The sequence below is a fragment of the Falco biarmicus genome, chromosome 4 (genome assembly GCF_023638135.1).
Source record: "Falco biarmicus isolate bFalBia1 chromosome 4, bFalBia1.pri, whole genome shotgun sequence".
In the NCBI taxonomy this organism is placed as follows: domain Eukaryota; kingdom Metazoa; phylum Chordata; class Aves; order Falconiformes; family Falconidae; genus Falco; species Falco biarmicus.
In genome coordinates this window covers 80060928-80088107 of record NC_079291.1, presented here as the reverse complement: position 1 = coordinate 80088107, position 27180 = coordinate 80060928, and the positions used below count along the sequence as shown (strand labels likewise).

The window sequence follows — 27180 nt, the reverse complement described above, 5'->3', positions numbered from 1 at the left end:
ATCCCGCCAGCACATGAAATGCCAGATTCTACACCTTTGCTACCCACGCCACAGAGCAACAGCGGTCCTGCCAGCGCGGGATGCTGGGGATGTGGGTAGGAAGGGCTGTAACGCAGGGGCTCCACAGGCAGCAGCTCCAGCAGAAGGCACCTCAGTTTGTTCTCCAGGTATGAGAATACAAGAGGAAATGAAGGTTCCTCAGTGACATAAAACTTTTTAAACTAAGATGGGAAATGAGGGGAGAGAAAGAAAAAAAGCAGCTTATTTTCCTTTTTGAAGAGTTCCTGCTTCATTTTATTGTGTTTTACAATACCAGAATCTACCACTAACCCAGAAAGAAACCTGATCCCATTACAAGCTTCATTAGCAAATAATTTGTAATTGGATAGATTGCTAACTTATGCCAATACTAAAGCATTTTTATCATAGTTTTAGCAAAAATAAGTCATTTGTCTCTTATTTATTATTTGCATTAAAATGGCACTCAGACACCCACTAACAAAAAGCTCCATGAGACTAGATGCTCTGGAAATACAGACCAGAAAATGTCCTTACTCTAGAGAGCTTACAATCTAAGAAAGCTTTGTAGATGTTTACATTAACAAGTACTTTAAAAGATTTTATGCTTTTCAAGGCTCAAAATTACCAGAGCAGATCCAAACCACTCAAGGCAAACACTCATATTTGGTGGCCAATTCACCCTCACACACACTACTTCACTCAAGTTAGTCAAATGTTGCCATCAATTTTAATTTCCTCTGTAGCAGACGTAAGAACAGTCACTGACAGTCTGGTGAACAGCGCTACAGCCAAGATTCTCAACAAGCTCTAGTGAACTCACATGCCACAGGCCTTACATGCTTAACTCACAACCCTTCCAGTGAGGGTAATTTTCAGGAGTTACTAAATCTTTACTTAAGTCAAACCTGATGCACCACACAAATATATCCACTAAGCTCTGAAAAATTCTTACAATTTAAGGTCATTTTTAAAATGTGCCTTACAAGCTATAGCCATGAGTGTTACCTGTTTGTCTTTCTAAGAAAAAATGGGGGATAGCTGGAGGCAAAAATAGTCTCTTAAAATCTCTATGTACTGACAGGTATTATCACACAAGAAAGAAAAAGAATGATGGTAGTAGCTAACTGTAGGTGTTTTGGCTGAAGCTTTGAATCTATGGAGAATATTTTGGTAGATGTTCATCATGATCATCATCCCCATGTTGCTGTTGATAATGCTGGTACAATTTGGACCCCCAGGCTCCCCCCATACCTTCTGCTGCTGGGAAGTGTCCATTGGACATATTGAGTATAATGGAGGTCAAGGATTTAATGTAATTTTTGGCCAGTGTGAGTGTCTCTATTTTGGAAAGTTTATTCTCAGCTCTCACATGAGGGATGACCTCTCTCAAAGCCTGGAATGCATTGTTGAGCTTGTGCATTCTCTGCCTCTCCCGCTCATTGCTTTCCAGTCTCCTCAAATGCCTGTCCTTATTACTCCAGGAATGCTTGGCTCTGGCTGTAGTGATCTTGCTGCTCTCCTTGTTTCCCCCACTTCTCCTTTCTTTGTGTCGCAAACACTTCACCAGTTCTTTTTTTCTCATTGCCGACTCCTCAGAAAATGCTTCTTTGTCAACAGTATGCCTTTGCTTCTTTCCTTTGGTTTTAGTCTTCATTTTTTGGTAGATGTACTGGCATTAAGCATCAATGTGCTGTAAAAACATGACACCAATATCTTTAACTGTTGCACAACTCCATGCTGAACAAGTAATCTGATGCAGGTTTGTTTGATTCATTTGTTTACTTGTTCACTACTGGAAAACCATCATTGGCTTTCAAGTTGTGAACGTGATTGCTCAGGACGATCTACACAGACGAACAGAGGAGAAAATCATTTTTTAGAGAACAGATCCTTCTTCAGCTGGAAGGAAGAGGTTACACAGGGAGCAGAGGCCAAATGAGTAGAACCACTGAAATAAAGATGCAGTGAATCACCTACTGGTGTCCTCATGTATGGGAAACCAAGTGAAAAAATAAGACACCCCTCTACTTTCTTATAATAGGCCTCAAACTGGAGAGACTTCTCTCACTGCACATAGAAAATGCTCTCCATGCCGATCTTCCCGTGGGAAAAGTGAACCACAACTCAAAAGTATATCAGGAGTACAACGGTCAGTTAGGTTTAATAACACATTGCCTCTGTTTTTGATCGCACATGCCTCTGTCTTCTCCCACCTCTAGTTACCACAAGTTATAATAAACCCATACATCACTTCATCGTACACATGCAGGCTTACATTTAGGGTATTAGACAGAACCCTCAGGGTCTTACTCAGGAATTAACTTTTCCTTGAACTCCGGGTAATTGCTTTTTGTAAGAACAGGTTTCCGCTGTATTTTTGAGCAGTCCACTAGAGGGCAACATGACACACCAACTCATACCGAAGCTCAGAAACTCCTAGCCAGGAGCACATTTTCGCCCACAGCATTTCTTGCATTCTGGGCTAGTCCTCGCCACACGCACACAAAGCAGCACTTCCCTCTTCCAACAACAATCAAAAAACAGTGGGGCTCAACTGCAGTTTCTCCCCCAGCTGAACAGCAGCAGCGCAGTATTTATTCTCCAGGTTATCCAAAAAGACACAGTGATGTTCCTTCCTCACAAGTTAGGCAAGGCAGATGACAGCACTGAAATTTTACCCTCCCTCAGCTCAGATTCTGTGCCAACCCTACATCTGAAGACAGCAGCTTCAGAGCAACCCTGCCTCTAACACCAAGGATCAGTGTAACTGAGACTCTATTTCCAAAATGCTTCCTTCCACTTTCTTCCAGTTCATGTAGCCATAGAAAAGTTCAGTCTAAAAAAAAAATAAAATATTTTTATGATGATGCTGTTATGTAAGAGCAGTTAGACAGTGGGTGAGCCAACAAAAAAAACCCTCAAAACCTAGCCGCAGAAGCTTGACCATCCCATTACAGACCATCAACCTTAGCCAGAGCAGGTGGCAAGCAGTTTCTGGGCATGCTGCAGTAAATATCACTTCCTCTCTCATTTCTTTAGAGACATCTTCAGCTGCTCAGCATTTGCAGTGACTCAGTTCTCCACTTGTGAGGGTATCCTGGCCATCCCTGGGTTCCTTACTACCAGGGAGGTAACTTTGCCAGAAAAAGAGAAATTTCCCAAGCAGTTTGGCTAGGGTAGCAGCCAGGTGATGAATGCGGAGAGAGACAGTACTGAATAGCTTGTGTTGTGAGACCCTTGAAGAAATGCTAGAGACACACAAGTATCTTATGCAAGAAAACAGGACTAAAACCAAGCACTGGGTTTGTTCTGAACAGTCAGTCTAATTTACTTGGCAGAAAATGCATAATTGCAGGACAGAAAAAGTAAAGGTGGGCACAAAGGAGACCATCAACTTCCCCCTCAATGCAGAAAGCACCGTCCGGCAAAGCAGAGAAATGAGCAGCTGATGTTTGAAAGGAAAACAGGACTTGGTGAAGAGGGAAGTCCATGGAGGCAGCCAGCAGAGAAAGCTGGAAAAAAATCAAGAAAGGAAGCTTCAGCAAACTGTGGGAGCAAAGTAGCCTTTAAAACTGCAGGCTAGGGGAAAGCAAATGGGATGACGCGGGAAAAGAGGGTGCTTAGCTGGTAGAGGTTTGCTTTCAGGCTGCTGCACACTGCTGTAACCCTGAGAAACCCGCTCAGGGAGTCACAGCTAGGCTGCCGGGACCCCTAGGGAGATGGCATGGGTGCACAAGGAAGAAATGGAGACAGAGAGGGGATCAGGAGCAACAGACTGCAGTGGTCAACAGAAACCAGAGAGCAAGCAGCCAAACACCAAGTATTCCACCCTCTGCATCCATCCATCGGGGCTGGCATCCCTCCTCCATGACTTACCGCTGCCACCAGCTGCGGAGAAGGTGCCTAGGGCCCGAGGGGTGACAGCAGAGACCTGCAGGACGCCAGGAGCAGCAGAAGGGTCTGTGGGGGCAACAGGGGCACCACCGTCTGTCCTCCGGGCTGAGCCAGCGGCTGCCGGCGGGAGCCACTGAAGGACCAGGCCCTGCCTCACCCGAGCAGAGCCGCAGGGCCCAAGCGGGCAGGCGCTGCCCCGCGGCGCCCCGGCGCGGAGCCCCGGCTGGAGCGGTGGCCGCCCCCGCGGCCCGCCCGCCCCGGCCCCGCCGCAGGTGGCTGCGCTGCCGCGACACGTTGCTTTAGCGGCGGGGCGGGCCCGGGGCGGGCGGCGGTGGCGCTGCCGCCTGGCTGAGCAGCTGGTCCGCACGGCGGCCGCGCGAGCGCCAGGCCTAAGCAACGGAATCACGCGGGGGCACAGGACCCCCGGCTCTTACCACACACCCACACGGGGTGGGCGCCGGGCTGAGCCCAGAGACAGCAGCCAGCGCAGGGCTCCTGGGTTCTGGGTGGTCGCAGGGCTCTCGGGGACAATAAAATGGCAGGGGGGGCAGCACTCATTGCCAGCACTGCTGCTGCGTACGTGTCCAGGCGCTGCCACCAGAGCCATGGACGCTAAGCCGGGCAAATCAAGGTCGCTGCAGGAGGGGTCAGTCTAGTTCTTCAGTAGTTGGAGGAGGAAAGTCTGTCTCGACGCTGTACTGCCAAGGGCTGTGCAGGTTGCCATACCACCTGCGTTACAAAGCATGGCCATCCCTCACAAGACAGCTGTTGATGATAACTATGGCAAGTGCTCCAACTCTTTGAAAATCGGTTCTACATAAGATGACAAATCTTGTGCCATGGGATCTTTTACATCTGTTCTCAATAACGACCACTGTCTTGGTCAAATGTCAGCTCAGAAGTTATATTTTACCTAATGAAATTAAGTCATCTGGATATCAGTTTCTCATTCCCAGGTCTCAACAGTTGCCAGGACTCAGAACAGCTGCGATACGATGTGGGGGCTTCCACAACAGTCTCCATTAACCACTGACATTGCTGCGACCTCTCATCACCACCTTAACAGTTAACAGGTTAAGAGGAAAAAACAGCACTCTCCTGCCTCTCAGAGTGCACAGGCTGGAACAGTCTCAATCTCATGTGAAAGAAGCTACCAAATCACACAAGTACTACATTTACCTGGAGATCTTAGGTCCATTCAGCACGTGCACTTAAGATTAAAAAAACCCAAGAAAATAATCTTCTAGAAACAATTCAATGAATACTGAGAAAACATAACATAAACCTGTTCTCTGAAGGGTACTTAGAAATTTTCAAGTCTCCATTCTTCCTATAGATGCTTCATTCTAAGATTAAAAGCAATATTCAGCTTTCAGAAGTACTGCGGCTCTACTGACTGCATACATACGTTACCTGAAGTTCACACAATGGTGATATTAGAAGAAATTACAGGTGACTATGCTATTTGGTGGAGACTCAACTGCTGGGACTGTAGCTTTCAGCATTTAGTACCTTCTCAACCTCTGGACACTAACAAATGTATCTTAGATTAGAACTATATTGTGGACCTGTTCCATTGCTGGCATCTGTTCAAGAATGAACAAACCGACAAAAAGATTATAAATATATAACTGTATTTTATTTTTAATATTAAATATTTTTAAATTACAAGCAGTTTCTTGAATCACACTATGCATGATAATCAATATACAGTAGAAATTACAATTTAAAAATGTACACAATTTAAAGACATTTTGACCTGAAATTTCATTAACTATGATATATTGCCATAAACCTCATACCTGTATTAAATTACAATAGGAAAACCTCATACCTATGATTTTGTTACATAGTTTCTCATTTACAAATAGAATTAAACATTATATATACACACACATCAGTACCATTTAAGTTACACCTACATCTGTGCAAGTTCAAACAATTTCATAAACAAAACTAACTGTAAGTCATATTCAAGTTTCTGAAAAACAGGCTGCTGGTATTACAAATACTTATTTTCAATAAGTTTATATGATGTTTGACTCTCCTCTAGATTTTTTCCAGTCTTGTACCAAAACCATTAACATACAAGGATATTTCTGTATGACTTAAAGCTGAAGTAATTTTGTACACTCCATTGTTATTTAAGGCTATTTCTTATAAGGCTAATATACTTGGATTCCACCTTTCACCAACTCCAACAAAAATAGCCATGTAACTAACACCTGACAATGCTGACATTTTAGCATAGTGCTTCATCATAAAAAAAAAAAGTCTTTCTACCAACCAGCCTCCTCATGAAAAAGATTGAGTACTACATAAAAATCTGCTAAAAATACTGATAAAAAGAATGAGGCTTAAATGGCTTTCATTAGTGCATCAACAAGGATATGAAAAAATGTTTAATCCGCTCATTTCCATGAAAATGGCAGTTTCCATAAATGCAGTTATACACACAACATATCTGCAGCTTCAGGATTTGGGAGAGTACAGGTGTTGCCATTAAAACTGGACACTCTTCTCACTCTGTTGGCTTCTCACTACAGATTCTCATTTTTAAACAAACTTCCTTAGGTGGGAAAAATCAGATCTTTTAAATAACTTTAATAGCCAAATTGAGACAATGCCTTCATTATTCAAATAATCAAGGTATTCTACTAGAGAAGGAATTAAAATGTAACCAGTCCTCATAATAAACCATTGAAAATAGATACATGTATTTTTAAAACAGAAACCGTGCTTAAGTAGCTAGTGCAAGAAATTACATATAGTTTAATGAATGATTGGTAACAAATCCCCTTATTATAATGTAACAAGTTGGAATTATTGATTCATCTTCATTGTGCCACTGACTGCTAGGAAGCTAGTGAAATATTGCTAGTAGTTGATCAGATTTTTTACTGTAAATTTTTCCACAAAAGACCTTCTATATTATTGCAATCCAGCCTACTGGATTACTGAAATTAGAATTCATGTTTAAGTGAGGTGACTCAACTTTAAATATTTCTTTCTCTTCATTGTACAGCTAAAAAGGGCATTACGTTGTTTAATATCATACACATCCCAGCTTGTTTTGGAAAAAATGCTCCTTTGGCAATTTATTAGCAGTAAGTCCATTTGGACAAAGTAGTAAACTTTCACTTATGTAAAATTTTCTTTAAACCTGGGTAAAGAGCAAAAAAATCTTAGATTTCCATCAAGCAAAGGAAATTCCTGATGTAAAAGATAAACATCTGCTTTTTCCAGAATTAGAAGAAACAAAACACATAACCAAATTGTAACATTCTGGAGCATAAGCTTTTATTTAACCTTGGACTGTATTTTATACCAAATTATTCAAAATTAAGGCCGAACTCCAGGTCTGATGGATTTTTTTTCACCATGCAAGGCAGATAAGCCCACACATTCTTTGCAGACTGTTATGGAGTTCCATTCTTACTACGGTAAGAATTAAAGACAACAGATGAGGTACCTTAAACTAGCTGTATCAAAGAGTTTAACATTGGAATTTCTAAGCAGTAATTTGTGCACAAAGTCTATAACCTATATTTTAAAATACTGAGTAGCGCACAGCTTGCTTAAACCCTCTACAGTATATGCTGTAAGCCTGTATTAGTAACTGCTTGGCTTTGCCTCTTAAACCACGTTTTGGGAAAAGTCAGTGAAAAATTCAGTTCCTCACTTCATACTGAAGAATAGTTCTGACTAACTCTGAACCTGAGTGCCTCATCAGAAAAAAGTTACCTCAACAATACATTAGCAACTTTAAATAACATTATAGCTAAATCATTCCCTTTTGATCGGTATGGAAACCATTCTGGTTAAGGACTAAATAATGCTGGAAAAAAAGAAATTAACATATTCTTGTCATTTAAAAACATACTTAAAAATCAAAATGTATATAGAGGTATACCAAAACAAACTTTACACATCTGAAAATATCTAGTCCTCCCATACTTCATGTAATGAAAATTCTCTGGTGACTGGATCTGGACACAAGAGTGCTTGGACCACCATGATCTGAAGCCTTGCCAAAATAGCCACTAAAATACAAAGTACTTCGTACTTTTGTATTTTAGGACACTAAAATACAAAGCCAGGTAAACTGTTCCTATCAGTGCTCCCTGCAGATCCACAGCTGCATAAGGCATGTCAAGAGGTCAGGGATTTGCTTCTCAAGTGAACTCACTCTGGAGTAATAATTAAGGATTTTTACTTCCCCCCCCCAAGCAGTTTAAAGGATTAAACTAGCTAAATGCATGGTGGAGCATAAAGGTTAAAACCCCCTACATTGTATTCCCTTCCCTACAGACAGCCTCAGAGCAAACTTTACTACACCGCAGCTTTTGGTCAGTGTGCATTTCAAGTTGTACCACGGAGCCTTGCAGAAATCTTAAAACAGGTTTGGCCTTATAAAGGGTGCAAAACTGGGCATTAACCATTGATCTAATTCTTAATTGTCGTAACATCACTGAGAGGTAGATTTACCACAGGCCTCTGAATGGCAGCCCCAACCTGCAGTCAGCAGAAGAGTGAGCCTCAGAAGTCACAGAATGTACAACTGAAGAGTCAAGTGTGCCCAAATCCAGTCTATTGAAATCAGTCTTTTTATAAGATTCGTAAATTCCAGTTTTGTACAGCCAATTTTTCCTCTTCTCTCTCCAAGGCAGAAAATGTAGTAAAAACTGGAAGGCCCTTGATTATGATATAGTCAGATGCTATTACAGTTTAAGCAGTCAGTAGGATCATATTCAGGAATTAAGAGACATTATCTCTTTCATCTAAAAATTTCAGAGTATCACATATTCTTTTCCAGTTTCCTATAAAACATGAACACTTAACAATCAATCTATAATCATTATCATTTAGAAATGGTACTGAATATAAGATTTCAGCAAGTCTAACATAACACTCAGAAGTTATGTACGTTTTACAAGTACCGTGCATAGCAAAGGCTACAAAAAGGACAAATTAAACTGGATAACTGGGCCAATTCAACTTGTCTTATTTTCCTTGAAAGATTTAAGATTTTGACTCTGTACATCAGGAAATAAAGGAAGAATAATCCATAGTGCAATTGTAATAAGCAAAGTAATATGTAGTGATATCTTTCTGAATAAATATGGCTCACTACTGATCAACTATCATTCATACAGTTTCAGCAACACAGTCACCTGTTGCACAGGACAGTTATACACAATTCTACAACAGGTGTATGTTCAAATAGATAATGAACTACATGGAAAAATATAAAAAGAATATTATACAATCTCATACATAAACCAGACTGTAGTGTAATTGCTTTACTTGTTTCTTAAGTTATCTGAAAAATACTTCAAGTACTTGAAAACAGCGGCAGAATCATCTTTCAATGAAAAGCAGAATTGCACTGATTTAAAAATACATTACAAAGTTAAATACACATTCAAATTAATGTCCTGATTTAACATTGCTTTCAGTGTTTACTTTCACTTCTTAGTACTTCTTGATTACCTGCGTTACTCCAGGAGGATCCAGAGTTTAGATAAAGTAGTTTCAGACACAAAGTCTGTGTGTTTTATGTATGCAGTCCAAGGAAGTTTTCATTAGTTTAATCTTTCTCTCCATCTTCACTGCTTCCTATTAGTAGAGGAAAGGTCATAAAGTACAGTGAGATTCTTCTGCATAACCCTCACTCCTTTGTAAGACTCCCCTTAGAACTTGGCGGTCTGCTGTTCTGCACTTCCAAGTTTTGGTTAATCTTTCCCTACAGCTTTCAACTACTGCAAACATTTGGTACGTTTGTAGATAGACATCTGCCTGAATTGCACAGTTCAATGTCACTTCTTAGGACACATAAGGCAATGCAGGATCTCCAAAATAATCTCTTATCTGTAAGTTACTAAGCAGCAAACATTATCTAATCAATAAGCTCAATACAGGAACAATACAACTCTATATAACACCAATTACATATTTATAGACATTGAACATTAGCAAGGCTTAGCAGTCAGCAATATTTAATTATGCAACATTTTATCAAGATTAATAATACGCTGAACTGATCCAAGTCTGCTTACTCTTGCTTCTCTTAACCCTCAAAAATTTATCAAAGCTTAAAAAAAAAGCTTCTGATACAGACAAGAAAGCTTCTGTTAATAAATACCATTAGTACTCAATATTGCTATGAACAGATTGTTTGGCTCTCCTAACAGAAACTATCCTACTCACAGCTCTAGAAAACATGCTGCAATTCTTGAGTGTCAAGAACACACTTTCTGAAGAGCAATATGAAAAGAAACTGAACTGTAAAATTAGCTTAGATAACAGTGGCAGAAACATCACTTAGCATCCTCACCCTGCGCAATGAAAATAAAATTGTGACTTAGGTTAGTGCAACAACAAGAACTGCTCAACTGCGATAGTGTGGCAGCTATACAGAAGTGCTTAAGGACTGCATAGATTTATATAAATATAGCATTAGCTTTTTGAACAGAAAAATTTTGACCTTCTCCTGTAAATGTTCTGTAGAACATTCAGCCACAAGGCTGTACTTGCACTTGGATGCAAATAATCTCAATTTAAATGGAAAGCTATGTCTTAACTGAAATACAAGACCAGACATTACTTTTATAGCATTAAAAATGTGTTTCTAAACTAAGTATCTAAATTAGAATTAGATTTGCCATATCTATCACTTACACCTTTGCATAATTTGTAGTTTAAAAATAATTATAACTAAGTCACTTACCTCCTTGCTCTATATCTGAATCTGTAAGATGTGTAAGAGAAAAGCTTGCCATGTTTGCAGGAGAGATAGAGAATCTGGAATAAGGGGATGAATGTGACCAGTTCTGATCAACAGTCCGGGAAGGTGGAGGTGGAGAGAAGTACTTTGATGATTGAAGAGGTGGTTTAGAACTAATAAGACTATTAGCTGCCTTTGATATAAAGGATGGCTCTGGAGAAGAGAAGTCATCATCCCACTCAAAACCCCCACCTTGGGGGGGTGGGGGGGGTGGGGTGTGGCGGGGAAGGAAAGAAGAAAAAAAAAAAAAGAGGCCATTTACATTAATGTAAAGTCATGTACAATTTTAAAAGCAAACCCCTGGAAGACTGCATTAACCCAAAACAAAACTTCCAGCTTTTCTGTTTTAGCCCTGCAAGTCACAAACATTTGTCACCCATAGTTTGGCTGACCTCTCAAGATACCCTAGACACCTCAATATACTACCCCCCAGTATTACACCGGAGGTTCTGATAGCCAGTAACACCAGTATCTGAGCCTAGCTGAAGCGTACACTTCAGATGCAAACTAAAACCCAATTACGGTACAGTGAATTTACAAATCACATGTAATTTCAAATGACATTTCATTAAAGACTATCATTCTGTCTCAGCCCCTGCTGTATATAAATATACTCAAGTACCTTCTTCATCTGTTGAGCTTTCTGAATTTGCAAATCTGTTTAAGTAACTAAAACTTGAAGATGGAACAGGAGTGCTGTGAGAGTCTTCCCCATTCACGTCTACTGCACGGTTTCCCAGCTCCTTAGTTGGCGTTTCCTAAGAGAAACAAAATTTAACACTCTTGTACACACAATGTATCCATGCACGCATTCAAAAACCATGTAGGAAATGACTGTTTCTGTATTATATATAAGGTGGTTTCATATTTGTAGGAAGAAAGCTAAAACAACTTTCAATTGAAAACGGTTCCCTTATCAGCCTGACGCTCCTTTTTAATAAAGCCTTATCCCATCTCCCAACATTTTTGGGGGTTTTTTTTACCCCTTAATCATGCTTCAGGATAAAGAGACAGACTTTGTATGACTGGTATTTGAAGCAGCCAACATGTTATCAGTTACTGTAACAATAAAGACAACTAGTTTAAACACAGCTAATTTTTTTCCCTTTCTGACAAAAGGATTACTATTCTACAGGCTGCCCCAACACAAATATATCACCTATGTTTTCTATTACAAAACTCCAATATTTATGTGCGTCATTATAAGCAACATTTCCAAAGCTTGACAGTATGACTGTTCTTTTAAACTCACTGTGCTAGTTTAGTTGCCAAAATGTTAAAATACAATCCCCTCCATATCAAGTTACAGAAGTTAAAAATTGATAAAGCAGATCGGGAAACAAAGGTAACCTTGAATTTTATAAGCAGATCAGTATTCCACTGAACCTGAATCATAGGATTAATAAAAAGTAGCATCACCATCTAAATAGCATTCTCATCTTTGATTACGGTTTAAGGTAAATTTACTTTAACAGTAACTAACACAAGATTCAGACTTAGGTTGCAGTCTGGGTTTTTTTGGTTTTTGTTTGGTTTTGGTGGTTTGTTTTTTTTATTTGGGTGTGGTTTTTTCTTTCCTTTTATAAAGGCATTTGAACTTAAAAAGTCCTCAAACTTGTTAAACAGATAAACTGCTTCTATAAAGTTACAACAACATTCTGGTAAAATGAATTAATCAAATCTGGTCCACAACAATGCTGTCTCACATATTCAATTAATTATAAATACCAGAAAGACATCGCTAAAAACCACCATTTCATTCAGTGCTGCAGTCAAGTGTCCAAAAGCAATGGAGATTCAGGACTTAACAACTCACGCTGCCCAAAGCAAAGCCCTCCTTCACTTCAAATTAGTGCTGGTATTCTACCAGCAGCACACAACTGCACCTAGCAAAGAAAGGTTTTCTTTTCTCTTTAAATAAAAATAAAAAATAACCCACATCACAAACAAGATCTAACCCTGCCAAAAAAGAAAGGTGAGCTTGTAACAGTGTGTCCACAAATATTAAGATATTCTACCACGTCTTTTTTAAGAAAACCCAAAGCAACAAAAACTTTACTTAGTAAATAAAAAAAGGATACCTGATCAAACAAATAGACTGTCACATCATCAAAGAATGTTACAGCCTTTTTCTCATTTTTCCAATGCTCATGTTGCCTTTCATCAAGAGGTTTTGGAAGTTTCAACAAGCTTCTCAGATTTTTTCCATCATCCTTGTCAGTAAGTATCTCAGGTACTTGATGAACAGTTTCATCTTCACTGTCAGAACTCAGACTATGCATATGAAAAGTCCTCATATCATCCTCAGAATCACTGTTTTCATCTTCCTCATCCGCATCATCACCATCTTCTAAATCCAGCATTCCAGAAACACTGAGTTTGCCGAGGTATTTTCCTTCAATATCTGGCTCTTTCAGTTTTTGCCCTTCAGTGTGATAGAAGGACTTATCACTGTTACTCAGATCTAAATGACTATGTATGTTATGCACAGACTTCAAGTCTCTGTGTGAAAGAAGTTCTGAAGTGTTAGTGCCAACACAAGAGACACTTTTATGGGAAGTCTCAGACAGGTTACTTTCCATCGATATTTCCAGGGAATTCAGAGTTGCCTCTGCCCACTCATCAGGACACCCCTGCATCCCTACATCCATCTCTTGGATCTCCAAGTTATGATTTAGTTCTAGTTCTGCATTTTGATTATTGGTATCCTGGTAATTCCTTACACCACACTTTTGCTGCCTCTCTTCCAAACTGTAATCCTCTTCAGTATTATCGTCTCCTATATTTGAAGAGACAACACATGCAGTCTCTCTTGACAGATTCACAGTCTCTTCTGCTTTTTTATCTGGCTCAGAATCATTATCAGAGAAATAGGCAGAGTCTCTATATGAGTTTTGATTTCCACCCAGAAAAACCTTTGGGGTTATTTCAAAATTGCTGTTCACTGCATCTAAACAAGCTGCTGCTTCTGAAACGATTATGACTGGATTAGAAGGTAAAGCACTGACATTGCCCTCACTGACAACACAGAGAGTAGTCTCTACACTAGAAGCATCGTCAACAGTGATGTGGGAAGTCCACTCCGGAGATTCCAGGTTCTCTGTTTCATAGCCACTGTCAGCTGGTTTATCAGGTGGCAAAAGTTTCTGAGGACTTTGAACCTGTAAAGATTCCAAAACCTCATTTACATCTAAAGAATCCAAAGAATCGGGTGTCTCTAAGGCTTGTTCTACAGTTTGTAAAGGAGACGGGCTGTCATCCAGAAGACTATCCTGGCTTGTACAATCTGAAGTAGCAACAGAAATTAAGGTCATCTCTTCTGGAATATCCTTACAGTTCTCAAAACTATTTGATGTTTCTTGTCTTTCCTCCAATAAACATTCATCTTTTAATATGGGAGACTTATCTTGCAAGTTTCTTTTCATATCTTCCTGATCACTACTTTTTTCTCTATTAAAAGCTACTTCATCAGGTTTGAAAAGCATTCCCTGCTTTATTTGTGCACCACACTCATCTGTTTCAACAGCAATGTTGTAATATGGATTGTTGCCAACATCATTATTTTTGGCATTATTGGATAGCTCTTCCTGACAGACAGTATCAACGTTACAGGACACAACTTCATTCAATTCCACATTTCTAAGTTTTCCCTCATCCTTCAAATAAGGAAGATTTGCACATTTATCACGTGACTTATGTCCTGCAGATGGACTAGAGGATGCCTGCATCTCTACAGTAGTGTGAGACTGAGAATTCAGATCTTTATTCATTGTCACAGGGTTAAAATTTTCATCTTTCACTGTTCTAAGACTTTCACGTATTAAAGAAAAGACCTGTGCATTTTCAGCCAGCACAGGCTCAGGCTCTACAGAGTTTCTATTTGAGGTTTCTAATATACGTTTTAGAACATCTGGTTTCTGCGCAAAATCACTGCTGGTTTTGTTAGACAATAACCCTGTTAATAAGTTTTTCTCTTGAAGAAATAAGAAGTTATCAGAAAGTTCTTCTAAAGTTACCAAGTCAGACTGGTTAGAGATATTTTCACATAAGGGAACTGTTTCGTTTTCAGAAGCATGACTAGAATGTTCCTTCTCAGAAAGGCCTACTGCCTTTCTAGCATCTGTGTTTGCATTCAAAACAGCTACTTTAAAGTCTTTAGGAGTATCATTTGTTTCAGCAAAACCAAGTATTTTTCTGTTTGTCAATTCTTCTGATCTGTCAATGTCATTAAACACATTCTGGAAAGGACTTTCTGGACTACCAGTAGCAGGCAAAAATTCCTCTTTCGGATCTGTATTGTAGTGGAAGAAGTCCCCATCAGTGCTAGATTCCTCAACATCAAGATCCCTGAGAACTGTGAAATGACAACTTTTTTCTTGTACAGCTTCTTGACGATCAACTTCTGTAGTTAGGACAACTGATTGGTTATCAAAATTCATGCTGCAGCCACTTCCTTTTTCCTCTAATTGGATATAGTAGTCATTTCCAACAGAAAGCTTGTGTGCATCAAACACAGGTAACACCCCAGGGACAGCAAGCGATGCTTCTTGACCGCTTCCATCCTGTGCTCCCGACCCTTGTTCTGAAAGTGACCTCTCAAAAACCTCCACTGGAAAGAAAATACTTGTGTACGTCATTGCATCCTCAGGATTCACATGACCACATTCATCAAAATGATCATGTTTAGCTGCCTCCCAGATATATTCAAAGCTGAGACCCTGGCTTGTTTCAGTTACAGTAAGAACTTCCTCCATCTCATGACCAAGTCTATCTCCTGTGAAGTGATCTAAGATTGGAAATGCAGAATTATTTGTTTCTCTATTTGAGGTGTTCGGTTTAAGAGCGTTCCACTGCTGTTCAAAATCAATCTCCGAGTCCCTTTGGCTTTGCATGCGAAGGTAAGTTAAGAGTCTATGCACTTCTTCTGCTGTTGGTCTCTTTTCTGGAGGTAGCCAGCAGAACTGCAGAACTTCATACCTATACAAATAAGAAACATGTTTCAATAGGTTTCACACTGAAAAGGAACTTACAAAATTCAGATATCTAGCAAGCTAAGGAGTAACAATTAATATCACAGGCAGGACTTTCCATCTATAGCAACTGCTTTTAATCCTTTTACCTAGGGTTTCTTTGCCAAGAGCTTGATATCACATAGCAATTTCAAATATATTTAAGAGAACAGAGTATTCTGAGAAACTACTTCAGCAGCTTTAAGAATAAATAAAAACATCTAAAGTTTACCATCTATCAGAGTATGGCTGCTCCAGACGTGGCTTGAAGAGCTTGACCTGCTTCTCCCTTATGACATGGGTTAAGACCTCCCTGTCAGAAAAGTCTGAGTAAGGCTGAGCAGCATTCTCAAACAGCTCCCATAATGTTACACCCAGGGACCTGAAAAAGAGCAGCAAATGACTGTGCGTTCCAAGAACTATTTTAAAGTTGCTTTCTAAGACTGTAAGGATTGAGCAAAGCATAACTAATAAGAACAAATATCACTCTCCCATTGGCTCTATGCAGAATCTGTTAACTCATTTTGACAGAACACTAGAAGCCTCAAGAATAAAGTTGCCTTAAGGCAACAAGATGCAACAGGCCTCAAATGATTCAACTACGGAAGAACCCCACACACATTAAAAAAAAATAGAAAATGCCTATTTAGAGAAGATAAAAAAACTTTACTGTTAACAACAGGAAAAACTTTCATCAGGAATTGCAGTTACAGGTCCAACTGCTAGAAAGCTAATCTTTGTTCCAGTTTTCATAAAATTACTTCCTTTTAACCTGCAGTAGTCAGAAGCCACCCCTTTCCTCAGTGCTGTATACGTATCATATACATCGCTAATCACATTTTCAGTTATTAACCTTGATACTGATCTTTGAGCAACTTTCCTTGCTCAAAATGTAAATTAATGGAGACTGCATGTATTATAATAATTTAGACTGGAAGGGGGTCTCTGGAAGTCATCTAGTCCAGATCTGTTCAAAGCAGCTCTGTATACAGAGGCACCAAAATTCAAGTTTGCAACCTTAAGACCCTGGCTGCTTGTAGTTTAGGTGAACAGTATGATCTGAGGAAGTCTGCAAGGAAATCAGTATTTAGGCAATTTCTATCTATCCCACTTGCTTTCTGCAGCCCTACTTTTAAATTAGCAAATAAAACCTAGTTTACTATTTAATACCCTTAGAATATAAAAGCAGGAATTTAACTACAATGTTTTCAGAAATGTTAGCCTAAGTCCTAATTTCCATTATCCAAATTTCTTAGGACTTGAGAACTGCAATGGAACTTGGTGATTTCAAAAAAGTTCATCAAGATTTTCACCATCCATTGTCTGTAAGCTCTGTGGTAGCAGAGACAAACAGTTCATTGCAGCCCTCAAATGCTGCAGCAATTAAAATGCTAGGGTTCTGCCAATGGAACTTAATCAGGCTTTAGTGGGATCAACTTGTCATCCACAGCTATTACATTACTGGAAAAATAATTTACCATTTCCTTCCTTTATAAACATTTGAAGGCAACTGGCAAACATACAGTAATGATGTTTATTAGTATAAACACCTATTCTGCTAAACTTTTTTTCTTAGCATAACTGTGCTCTCAACAGATGCCTAAGCATCCTTCCACAGCAAGATATAGCTTCAGGTTTGTAGAGATTAACCTACTGTACATCTGATTAAATAAAAAAGCAGTGTATCAAGCCAATATTCAATTTAACTATAAATATTATTTACTCGTTTGTGTAACATTTGAAAATATGTTCACAAATCTCTCATTGAAATTATTTTAAAGACTGCTACATACCATATGTTACTGTATCTATTTTGCTCTGCTGATAACAGTCTGTCTTGGAAACTTGTTACTAACTCAGGTGCAGTCCATCGAAGAGGAATAAGTTTCTTCTCATCTGTCTCAATATAATCTTCCTAAATTATTGATAAAAAGCAGAAAAAGACTGAACAAACATTGGATCAACTTCCAGAAGTTGACAGTAGTTTCCTTAACATGGTTTTATGTGATCCCTATGCAAAAAATTAGAATGTAAAAAATTAATCCCATTTTCCCCAAGTAGTAAAGAATAATGCTATGGAGGAAAGACACTCACTCCTTACCACAACAAATAAACTGTTGTAAGGATCAGTACTCAAAAAACATTTTTAATTAATGCCTTGATTTTTTCCACTTTCTTAATTTTTATCACACTTAAATACTCTGAACATTTTCATTAAGAAATTTGAATTTTTCCTTTCTTAAAACATTAAAATGAATTTGTGCATATTTTAGGACTACTGTAAATAGGACCTAAAACCTGGTAGATATAAGCAGAAGCTTTCTTGTACAAGCATGAACTCCGCTTGTCTCTAGAAAGACCACCTATTCTGTTACATGAGCTTGCCACAGTTATTTCCCAGTTACACTTCAAAAGTTATTCAAATAAAGGACAATCTAGTTTATAACTTTAAAGTATGCTTGTTGTAACCTTAGGCCCCAAACCCTTTAAAAAAAGTGGTACATGACTATATTAACTTACCTTATACCTACTGAATCCTATACCATAATCTCCTACTTTGACATTTAAATCTGATGTAAGCAAGCAATTCCGTAAGGCCAAGTCACTGAAAAAGAAAACAAATAAACAATGAGACCAAACCAAGGAATCTTCAATGCAAATTAAAACAAGTGGGTTAACAAAAGTGACACTACTTAGGTGCTACGGATTCAACATCCACACTACAATTTTTATCCATTGATTTTATCCAACAATTTTATCTGCATGAGCTGTAGTCTGATCCCATAGACCTACATCCTCCTAAAGGCTGAAGCAAGCCAGCTGCAAGAAAGGTGTGCTTTGGAGGTACCCTCCTGATTCTCTTTGGACAAAATTAAACCAGTCCATGCCTTCCAAAAGACCAACTCATAATGCAAAGCCAGGCACAGTAACTGGAGTTATTAATGTAAAAAGCACGATTTTGATCCAAACTAAATGTTAGGATAGTTCTTTTGCTGCTTACATTTTCATTAAGTTTTAGAACCTGTACAAGCCAATAATTGATCCCATACCTCACTGGAATACTGCGGACACCATAGTTCTATAGAAACACTCAGCACTTTCAGAAAAAACCAAACACTGACAGGGTCTCTCGTCATGACAGACTCATCAGACAACATCTGTTTTGTGGCCACAAGGATATGACTGCCCTTAGGCCCTCCCACATTTTCAAAAGAGCATCAGTTTAGAGCCACAAAACCAAGCAGAACCTGTGTTCTGGAATCAAAGAAAACTAAACATAGTGGCAAAGCAATTGCATTTAAAGATTTTATGCAAAAACCCCTAGACTATTATACTGTCCTTTATAAAAAGTTCAAAATGTAGTCACTTTACTCTAGAGTAGTGAAGTATACTCCTAAGCATTCAAACGACACAGTTTATATGCGATTATTTAATTCTATTAATAATCCTATAATGTAGTTACCTATGCTGTTCACATGCTCTAGTGATGTAGGTCCCTCTTTACCCGACACCTATCACTACATGTCTTGCATTTCAATTGTCACAAGCAGGCACCATCAACAATTCAGATCAGGTTTAAATACTTACAGTATAATACTAAGCAACTAGTAGCATTTTACACCTAAAGTTAAGTGCCTCTAAATAACAAAACCATATATTACACATGAACTAGAACTACAGGCAGTCCTTGAAAAAGACCATCAGAAAAAGTATTTCATAAAGTTCTTTAATAAACAAATCACAAAGCTCTTGAATACACACAGAAGTAGTTTCCAGCTCCCACCATAAATCAGACAAGTACTTATAGCCAGCAGTGCTGCTGTAATAATACCAAGAAGGCGTTTCAGAAAACTCATCATGCAAACTCAGAAATTTATGCAAGTTTAATGAAGCCATGTGTTTACTACAGAACTGTAGCTGTGACAGCAAAGAGCTCAGCAGACTAATTGCTCAAATATTTTGCTTCTCAGTTTCACAGAAGGGTACAAGGCAATTAAGTGCACTGGAAGAACTCCACGATTGCTTCTGTGTGGCTAAAAAAGAAGTCTCTAATGTACAAACAGTCTGAAAACCACACACCTTTCCTACTTCAAAGCAGTAAGAAAATGTTTTCCTGTCCAGAGTCACCGAAATACACAGGTCAAACACATTTGTAAGCCTCAGGTATGTCCCAAACTTTCCAGCTTGTTTTATACTATTTAAATAAATATCCTGGAAGAGAAAATAGAAATTTTGGCTGCTTGAATTTACCACTAACAACAAAATCGCTGATGCTGGAGCTTTACCACTTACTCTGACAGCATCAGGATAGTGTTGCTAGAAGTAAACATTTACAGTGAGAAACTTGCAGATCCACAGATTAATGATCAAGTTTAACTATTTCACTGAGAGCGTACTGTTACATTTAATACCTACGGAGCCATACTGCTGCAACACAAGAAACAGTGATCAATCCGTCTGGCAGGTACCACTGGTACTACCTTCAAGTCACTCGAAATGTTAAAGGGGTTAAAGGAATAGCTCTGCCCATCAGCCACCACCAGAGTCCAGGCTTTGGTGTTTTCGCAGGGTCTTGCTGTCATTTTACACCTGCGCCTTTCAAGACTTCAGTCGGATAGTTCAGCTTCTTCCTGAACACAAGGTCTCTGCTTTCTCTAGGTAGCAAGATGTGCACCAATAAGCTCTAGCCCAAGTTTCTAGCTTGCTGAAAGGGATGATACAAGCACTGTTTCTATGGCAAAGAACAGACTGATCCAACATAAAATCAAACTATCTTGTGATAGCCAAGGTTTCATCAGGTAAGCCACGTTTGTGGAACAAGCATGCTTTACTATTTTAGTCATTACAGATCTAAAGTTGATGTCTTCCAGTTCCTTAACACCTTTCCATTTAAAGCCAAAAAAATGTATTTTGGCATATTTCTGAGCAATTAGTTTCACGAACACATTCTTTTCTCCAGCATTTTACAACTACTGCCATTTTTTCAGTATCAGCTGTGCCAACCTTAAAGAAATCTAGCATTTTTCCCCCCAATTAAAACAAAATTATTCTCCCATCATGATCTTCTAAATCTGACTACCTCTGTTACTGAAGATTAAAAGGTTACATGAACAATAATTCAGTGAGAAAGTATCTGCTTCAATCAATTTTTCATTTAAAGTCAGCTTCTAGCTTCTCCCTTATTGCATTAGAAAGGCAGCATTTTCGTTTTGGGGTTCCCCCCCATTTTTAGTAACAAAGGTAACAGATTACCAAACAGAAGTTCTAATTTGCTACAATTATTAAAACCACACAGCAGGTATAAGACTCATTCTAACAAAATTCTAACATCCCTCTCCCCACAACAAACAAAGCAAGTTTAACTTGGCTCAGAATTCATCAACAACTACAGCTTCTGGAGTGGCTTAGCAGTAGGTTGTGTTCTGTGGGCTTCAAACCTAAAAAGCAGGTGCTTGGCTTTCAGCCAGGCTGGAGCTGTATCACCACACCACTGCAGTTGAATGAGCATCTTCCTAAGCATCACACCTTCATGACTTAGGATATGGAAGTTAGACGGAAGTTTGTTAAACACAATCTTCAGTAAACACGGATTTTAATGAAAATACCTGCATGAATTTTAGAGTGCATCATAACTAAAAGCAATTTATCTGGAAAGCATACCTATGCACAAAATTGTGTTTATGCATTACAGCAAGTCCAGCAGCAATCTCACACGCCATTCTCTGTAGCAGCATTATTTGTGAATCTCCTTTAACGTGTTCCTGCTCATTGCAGATATACGTTTTTAGGTCACCCTGTAAAAGAAGTTGAAAATACTTATCAGCCTTGTATATTGGTTGAATCTGAAAAATACTTAATGAAGAACCCACTAACCACATTATTGATTAGACATATTTGTGCTTAATTAAAAATCTCAAGTTTCCAGTCTCCATATGGATTCTTACAGAAGTCATCTAAGGCATATGGTACTGTCCTTTTAAGGGTTTTTAATCAAATTGTTTAATGATTAACAACCTAGATCAGACTGCCACGTAAAACCTGTCATACAATAATATTTGCCATTACAAGACAGTTTGATGAGCTTCTCTTTTTAAATTACATGAGTTTTGAAGTGCTCCAAATTAGCAAAGTTGACTGTCTGGAATTTCCAAGGGGATGGAAGGGAGAAACCAGAGAAAAGGGTTTCAGACACTGCTAGCTCACTGGAGCTTTAGATATAAAACCCACGGTTAACAGACCCCATTCCAGTCAAAGAATTGTGATTATGGCAGCAGTTTCACCAAACCTAGGCAAAGCTGAGCAACAGACATGTAATTAATGAGCCCACAGAAGCACTCCATACATTACTTAAAAACAAAAAAAACCAAAAAAACAAAAAACCAAAAAAACAAAACAGTTTTGAAATAGAGGGAAAATAACTAAAAGTTGTCCAACATTCAGGAAAAGTAAGTGAACCCAAGCAAGAGAAGAGAACAAGTTTCTCATGGCATTACTGTTCCTACTTTCACAGCTGGACTTTTAACCTAGCACTCCTGTAATTTTGTTATTTAAAATACAGTCTTTCTGTAAGTTTAGCAAATAACTACAGAGGGTATTTTTGTAATGAGACCTCACAACATATTAGATCACAATGTATTTTGCCAGCGTAACAAACTGGCTCTAACTGTCCATGTCCACTGTGTCCCTAAATCTCGAGCCAGGAAGCAGACTGAACTCAAGTCTTGAGACTGAGCAGGCACGAAGGCAGTCTGAACTAGATAAAAAGCGCTCCGACGTTCACAAAAGACTGAAGATCACTAAACTTCCCACTTCTCTGGTGCGCAGGTACATTAGTGAGCTACAACTGAAGCATCTCATTCCTCCTTAACATGGTTAATTGATGATGACAATTTACAATTCTAATAGTTCAAGCAGTAGGTGTCTGTGTGGAGCATTAAAACCTAACAGTGCAGCGATAGCCGAGGTGACTGGCTGGACAGTCACAAACCTGTGTTCTACTTAATAAAGTAAGAAGCAATGGGACAAAGTCTACTTGAAAGCAGATACTACTCCTGTGTAAAACAGCTTCTTTTTAATTTTTAAAAATATTAATATATTCTACAGTACTCGAAAGCAGCTATTGTATCTTCATCTGCTTTATATGTACTGCTTATGCTGCAAGTAGCTGTACCACCTTGTGAGAAAGCATGCATAATTTCTAATACTATTTAATGTTGTAGAAGCCTTCATTAGGTTCTCTTTATCCTGTTTTTAGCTACTAATTAGGCAACATTTACATACTTGCATCCTACAGAATTACATTTAAAAAAAATGTTTCCCCAAAGATTCTTCTGATTTACAATTACAGCTTTCATATCATACTGGCTCACATATATATGTGTAAATATTATATATCAACACATGCACCCCATTCTACCTTGCCAGAGAAGATTTACTACAGCAGAGTTCCAAAGAACCGTGTCCATAACCTACACGTTCCCAACCGCGCAGCCCAATACCAGCACACAACACCAAGCTTAACTGACTGTAGGTGGCAGCAAGTGCCTGAAGTCAAACTCTCCAAAATTGTCATTCATTAAAACAGCAACCGGTTACTTTGGGTTTGTCCCAGGTGGATTAAGTTCCTAGGATGCCTGAAACGCACCAAGGAATTACTTTTTAATTTTTAAATGCATTAGTAACAGTAGTGCTGTGTGGCATCCCTTACTTACTAAACAATTCATGTAGGCATATATTTTTGTAGAAAATACAGCTTCTATTAAATCCAGCACCTTGAAACATGCTGGTTCCATTTTCTCATTCTATTCTAATTAAGGCTACAATCAAGGTTAAAAATATAAACCAGGTGGGTTTGATAATGCTTTAAAGGGACATTGCTTATACCAAACTGCGGGAACCAATGCACACATTCAAGTGCTGGACTGCCATCCAGAGGGACCTGGGCAGGCTGGGAGAAAGGTCCAACAGGAACCTTAGGAAACTCCAGAAGGACAAAAGCACCTGGGGAAGGTAAAACCCCCTTGCAGCAATACAAGCTGAGGACTGACCAGGTGGGCAGCAGCTCTGCAGTAAGGGACCTGGGGATCTTGGCAGACCGCAAGCTGAACATCTGCTCACCTATGTGCCCTGCCAGCAAAGACCACAAGCAGCATCCTGAGCCGCATAAACAGGACCATAGCCAGCAGACCAAGGGAAGGTATTATGCCCTTCTACTCAGCATCTGTCAGACCGCATTTAGATCCTGTGTCCGGTATTGGCAGCCCCAAAACAACACAGACAACAAACTGGAACAAGTTCAGCAGAGGGGCACCAAGACAATCACGGGGTCAGAGCACTTCACCATGAGGAGAGGCTAAGGGAACTGGGTTCACTCAGCCTGGAGAAAGGAAGACTTAGGGAGCACCTATTAGCAGCTGTCCAGTACGTATGAAGTTCTTAAAGACTGAGCCAGGCTCTTTGCTGTGGAGCATGGAGGGAAGATGAGAGACAACAGGCATGAGTTGAAACACAAGAAGTTCAGACTGCGTATATGGAAAACTGTTTTCCACATGAGGACACTGGAGCAGAAGCCCAGGTTGCCCAGACAGACTGCGCAGTTACCATCCATGGACACTTTCAGGATCTAACTGGACAAAACCCTGAGAAATCTGGTCTGCCCTCAGGCTGACACTGCTTTGAGCAGGAGGTTGGAGTGGAGACCTCCTAAACTCCTTGCTAGCCTGAATTATCCTCTGATGCTTCCCTGCCTATAAGCAGACAGTAGCAATACATCAAATACTATTCCCATACTATTTAATGAGCCAAAACCCAGCCCTTTATAAGACAGACTTTTAAACACAGTAAATATGAAAGGTTAAACATATCTGAATAAATACAGTTCTACAAAATTCACTTGCAGAGACCCAAGTATAAAAAGCTCAAGAATCATGTTTGAGGAAAGCTCTGCTTTCTCTCCAACTTCCTCTGTCACTCTGCCTCTTCCCTCCTCTCCTGGGACTACATGAAGAACTACATTCCGCCTTTCCTCGCATCCTTCTCAGTTCTAGTCAGGATCAGCTCAGCCATCTCTGTAAGTCAGTCTTCCCATGCTTTTTCTCTGTAGCAGCCAGAAGCCGGGGGCGTATTTACATGCAGTCTCTTTGATAGTTCTCTTGTTTGTGCAAATTCTGCATTTGGTTCACATGAGCACCCAAACAAATAGCTGACATGACTTTTTAAACCAGTAGGTACAGATGGTAGGGTTTTAAAAGTATAAAGAGGTTACCAAATTATGTTGACTAACAATTTCTACCAAGCTGGAAAGCTACCTGCCAAGTCACACAATACCACATAATCACCCCTTCTGAAGTTCTTAAGACAACTGAAAATACTACCCCTGCCTCCTCCCTCCAATGTTGCTTCACATTGTAAGTACCTGCAGTCAATACCATTAAAATGCCTGAAACTGGTGTATGGTATAGAGCACCTATACCATCAGAAAGTTGTTTAGACATACGTACATTTAAGAACTATTAAACAGTTCTGAGAGCACAGTCTTTGAACCCAACAGACATGATTTCTGAAGTTTTCATGAATTGTCAACCCCCTTTTTCTTTTCTTCAACCTCCTTTTTCTTTTTTAAAAACACACACCAGAGATACCCATTTGCCTCATATCAATATTGACTATGATTATTAAACAGATTTGTTGGACTCTTCAGTTAAGAAGTTTTCAGTGCAAAGATTCTTTGTTGATTTCAAGATAATGTTTTCAAGTGGCAGTAATCAGAAAAAGCCCAAACAGAGGAGACAACCAACCACTACAGGCAGGCATCTTCCACTAACAGCAACATCCCTAAAGCAAGCTACAGGGCATTCCAAGCAAATACTGCATCCTGCTGATCTCATCTGCTCAGGGAATTGCAAGACGTGAAGAATTTCTGTAAGAATTTGATAGGCAAATCAGGCTTACAATATACATAAAACTTCCACATTTGAATAACTTTCCTTTACTCATAAATTATGTCAATTCATTAGGGGATTTGCTATGCTGACAAAACGCTGGCCACACATGGCTGAGTAATATATTAAAGTTATAAGCCAGCTACCACTATTTTTAACCTGGCATCATTCTACAATGTTTAACAGTGAACAGTTAACTATTCATAGAGGACAGCACCAACACACTAAGCAAACTAATATGGGGGGGGTGTGTGTGTGCTTAAGAATTTATTGAGCATTTCTTTTATTTACCATTTTTAAACAATTCTAACACAGGTAAAGGAAAATTAGGATTTAAAAGCTTAAATCACTTATGTGCTGCTGACATTTCTTGCCCAGCTCTGCAAAGCCAGGGACATAGAGTAACTTGGATTACGTTATAAAACAGGCTAAATTTTAACAAATACAGTTACTGCATGTACAACCAAGCAATCTCAGGTAACAGAAAAGTACAAGTAGTTTATACAGCCAAGAAAACAAGTAAGCCAGCCTGCATGACATTCAGCACCGCTGAGAGTGCCAAGGAGCCTGGGAACTGATAATCCAACAGGGCTGCCTGAGCAGCCAAGGTCAAGCAGCCCTAAAAAGGCTCTAAATCCTAGTATGAAAAGTTGCAGAAGAGGGACATGCTGTGATAGACTATGAATTTGATGGAGTGCAGAGAAAACAGCTGCTATACACTCTAGTCTGCGCTTGTCAGTAGAATAGCCATGTTTTTCATTACTTAATATGCCAAACTTGCAAAATGAGGTCTACACCGCTGAAAAGAGCTTCAAAAGAACTTGTCACCTGAAGATATTTAAATTTCAAATCCAACACAGCTGATTTGCCACTTTTTTCTTAACCATCAAACTCTTAATCACATAAATACAAGGGATTAAAACAAATTATTCTTTGCTGTATATACATATACAGCACCAGTAACGCAAGGCAAAGAGCTTTAGCATAGCGTTATGCTACTGCTAGCAAAACAGGAACATGTTTCTCATCCTTCCCATTTGAACAATACATAGTCACCACAGATACTAGAACCTTTGGTCAACCACTTCAACTGCATCTGCCCCTGCGGTCTGTGCTGAAGAATCAAGACTCTTGCCTGTTTTGGAAGCACCTCCATACCACTCATCTACCCAATTCAGAAAAAAAAGGTACAAAAGAAGCTACCAGCTTTTGAGATCACTTACAAAATGCCTGAAAAGTGTGAGTAACTGCTACCCCAGCCACAGTGATAAAAAGCAGCTTCTAGAATATCAGCCTACTGACACTCCACTAAAAACCTGTCTACTAAAAAAAAGCTATCCAGCCATACCTTCTATTCCAAATGGTGCCGTCTGGCTTCCTTCACATTTCTCCCTTCTTCATGTCTCTCCTCTCCCCTCACTCTGATACTGCTACCTCCCACACTAGGCCCTGGGACTACAAGAAGAATTAGTGACATACAGCAATACTGAGCTAACTTACCGCACTTATCTCCATCTGCATAAAACTG

General features: G+C 39.2%; 2 protein-coding genes across 4 annotated transcripts in view; both read right to left on the bottom strand.

The window, feature by feature from the left end:
• Nucleotides 1-242: 242 nt before the first annotated feature.
• Nucleotides 243-5250, bottom strand: BHLHA15 (basic helix-loop-helix family member a15). 2 transcript variants are annotated; one of them, XM_056336022.1, is made up of 3 exons: nucleotides 3898-5250; nucleotides 2765-2857; nucleotides 243-1711 (listed from the first exon to the last, which is right to left on the bottom strand). In XM_056336022.1, the coding sequence occupies exon 3, from the start codon at nucleotides 1673-1675 to the stop codon at nucleotides 1175-1177; it is 501 nt and encodes a 166-aa protein (XP_056191997.1). In that variant the 5' UTR covers nucleotides 1676-1711; nucleotides 2765-2857; nucleotides 3898-5250; the 3' UTR covers nucleotides 243-1174. The 2 variants fall into 2 exon arrangements, with proteins under 2 accessions (XP_056191997.1, XP_056191998.1); XM_056336023.1 differs by lacking the exon at nucleotides 2765-2857.
• A 282-nt stretch (nucleotides 5251-5532) lies between these two features.
• The window catches only part of LMTK2 (lemur tyrosine kinase 2), a 42550-nt gene continuing 20902 nt past the window's right edge, over nucleotides 5533-27180 (bottom strand). Inside the window, exons 7-15 of one of the 2 annotated variants that reach the window (XR_008821437.1) lie at nucleotides 21373-21506; nucleotides 18232-18316; nucleotides 17505-17626; nucleotides 15944-16093; nucleotides 12784-15679; nucleotides 11325-11460; nucleotides 10646-10894; nucleotides 9409-9534; nucleotides 5533-8735 (exon numbers count right to left, since the gene is read on the bottom strand). Coding sequence is in view for 1 of the 2 variants with exons in the window: in XM_056336021.1 (XP_056191996.1) it covers nucleotides 9506-9534; nucleotides 10646-10894; nucleotides 11325-11460; nucleotides 12784-15679; nucleotides 15944-16093; nucleotides 17505-17626; nucleotides 18232-18316; nucleotides 21373-21506 (3801 nt within the window). In the remaining variant the exon portion in view is untranslated. Of the gene's footprint in view, nucleotides 9535-10645; nucleotides 10895-11324; nucleotides 11461-12783; nucleotides 15680-15943; nucleotides 16094-17504; nucleotides 17627-18231; nucleotides 18317-21372; nucleotides 21507-27180 lie in introns of both variants that reach the window. The other variant, XM_056336021.1, reaches the window with a different exon arrangement.

Bases quoted from the DNA above. Each gene is read 5' to 3' on its own strand.
- BHLHA15 (XM_056336022.1), bottom strand. From the start codon at position 1,675: ATGAAGACTAAAACCAAAGGAAAGAAGCAAAGGCATACTGTTGACAAA.